This window comes from Caloenas nicobarica, chromosome 30, assembly GCF_036013445.1.
Source record: "Caloenas nicobarica isolate bCalNic1 chromosome 30, bCalNic1.hap1, whole genome shotgun sequence".
In the NCBI taxonomy this organism is placed as follows: domain Eukaryota; kingdom Metazoa; phylum Chordata; class Aves; order Columbiformes; family Columbidae; genus Caloenas; species Caloenas nicobarica.
Window position 1 is genome coordinate 2,438,461 of NC_088274.1, and position 2,009 is coordinate 2,440,469.

General features: G+C 52.1%; 1 protein-coding gene across 1 annotated transcript; it reads right to left on the reverse strand.

The window, feature by feature from the left end:
- Positions 1-741: 741 nt before the first annotated feature.
- Positions 742-1,698, reverse strand: LOC135999860 (olfactory receptor 14J1-like). The gene has a single exon (XM_065653432.1). The coding sequence runs from the start codon at positions 1,696-1,698 to the stop codon at positions 742-744; it is 957 nt and encodes a 318-aa protein (XP_065509504.1).
- Positions 1,699-2,009: the final 311 nt, after the last annotated feature.

Here is a 2,009-nt window from a genome sequence, read left to right on the forward strand (position 1 = left end):
CCTGAGGCTCCTTCCTCAGGGTGTCCAGTGCACACGGGCACAGCCCAGACCCTACTCTGCTGGTCCTGCAGGTCTCTGGCAGGAGGCCTGGCTGTGAGAGGACACTGCTGTGTGCCCAGCCCTGCACACACACACTGTTCAGCTGTACACTGGCGTTTCAACCTGCAGGCTGCTTTCTTGTGCATGTTCTTAAGAGAAACTTGAAAAAGACCTAAGCCTTCAGGCACTGCCCTGTGAACATCACTTTTCTTTACAGAAGTACTGTTACGGAGGCCAGCTCTGTCACAGCACTGCCCGTTGCCTGTCCCTGCCTGCACTCACAGGACTCACACACAGCAGGACGGTGACCAGGCTGCCAGAGCACTCAGGCCTTGCACCAACACAAGGGATGAGAAGGAGAGTGTGGGAGTGGAACGAGAACAGCTCTGGAAGGCCAAGCGCTGCTGCTCCCTGGCAGGGCTGCCAGGCTGGACTCTTTTCCCCTCCACCCACGCACAGGAACTGTCCCTGCAGCTCCAAACACAACTTGGTGAAAGGATCTGAATAAAAAATAGATACTGTGAGACCATTTAATTTGTTTAAACACACATACAGCAAAGCTCCTCTTTTACACAGCCCCTCAGTACGCAAAGAAGACAGTGAATTAGAAAGGGGATGACAACATTATCACGTGAAAAGCCACAAGTGGCAACAAAAAATACAGAAGACAGGCTGGGCCTGCAACAATTTACACTCTAATTGTTATGCAGAAGATGATGGGCAGTTTACTGCTTCAGAAAATAATCCAGTCATCAGTTTCCTCAGGGCATCCTTGAGCTCCTGGTTCCTCATGCTGTAGATGAGGGGGTTCACTGCTGGAGGCACCACTGAGTACAGAACTGATACCACCAGGTCTAGGGATGGGGAAGAGAAGGAGGGGGGCTTCAGGTGGGCAAATATGGCAGTGATGACAAACAGGGAGACCACGGCCAGGTGAGGGAGGCAGGTAGAAAAGGCTTTGTGCCGTCCCTGCTCAGAGGGGATCCTCAGCACGGCCCTGAAGATCTGCACATACGACAGCACGATGAAAACAAAACACACAAATACTACTAATATACTAACCGCAAGAAGCCCAACTTCCCTCAGGTAGGCGTCTGAGCAGGAGAGCTTGAGGATCTGGGGGATTTCACAGAAGAACTGGTCCAGGGCATTGCCCTTGCACAATGGCAGTGAAAAGGTATTGGCCGTTTGCAACAGGGCATTGAGAAACCCAGTGGCCCAGGCAGCTGCTGCCATGTGGACACAAGCTCTGCTGCCCAGGAGGGTCCCGTAGTGCAGGGGTTTGCAGATGGCAACATAGCGGTCGTAGGACATGACGGTGAGAAGAAAATATTCTGCACCAAACAAGAAAAATACAAAGAAGACCTGGGCAGCACATCCTGCATAGGAAATGACCCTGGTATCCCACAGGGAGTTGGCCAAGGATTTGGGGACAGTGATGGAGATGGAGCCCAGGTCGAGGAGGGCGAGGTTGAGCAGGAAGAAGTACATGGGGGTGTGCAGGTGCTGGTCACAGGCTATGGTGGTGATGACGAGGCCGTTGCCCAGGAGGGCAGCCAGGTAGATGCCCAGGAAGAGCCAGAAGTGCAAGAGCTGCAGCTCCCGCATCTCTGAGAATGCCAGGAGGAGGAACTGGGTGATGGAGCTGCTGTTGGACATTTGCTGTTTATTGTCATGTGGGCTCTGCTCAAACATAAAATTAGGACAGATTCCCCTTAGCAAAGCGACACCGTTTTTCATAGGTATCTCCCAAACTGAAATGCATTTCCTTCCTCTGTTGTGTACTGACTGAGTGTGCTGTGAGCAGTGGGACCTCTGCCCGTGTGCTGCCAAGCAGCCAGCTTTCCTCTGCTGCAGTGGGGACAGAGGAGCTGGTTTGTGACCCTCAATGAAAAAGTTTAATATCTCTGCTCATGACTATAAAGGGCTTGGGCTGCAGAGGAGACAATTACATGTCATTATACATATTT

Coding starts and splice junctions, on each gene's coding strand:
- LOC135999860 (XM_065653432.1), bottom strand. CDS start 1,698: ATGTCCAACAGCAGCTCCATCACCCAGTTCCTCCTCCTGGCATTCTCA.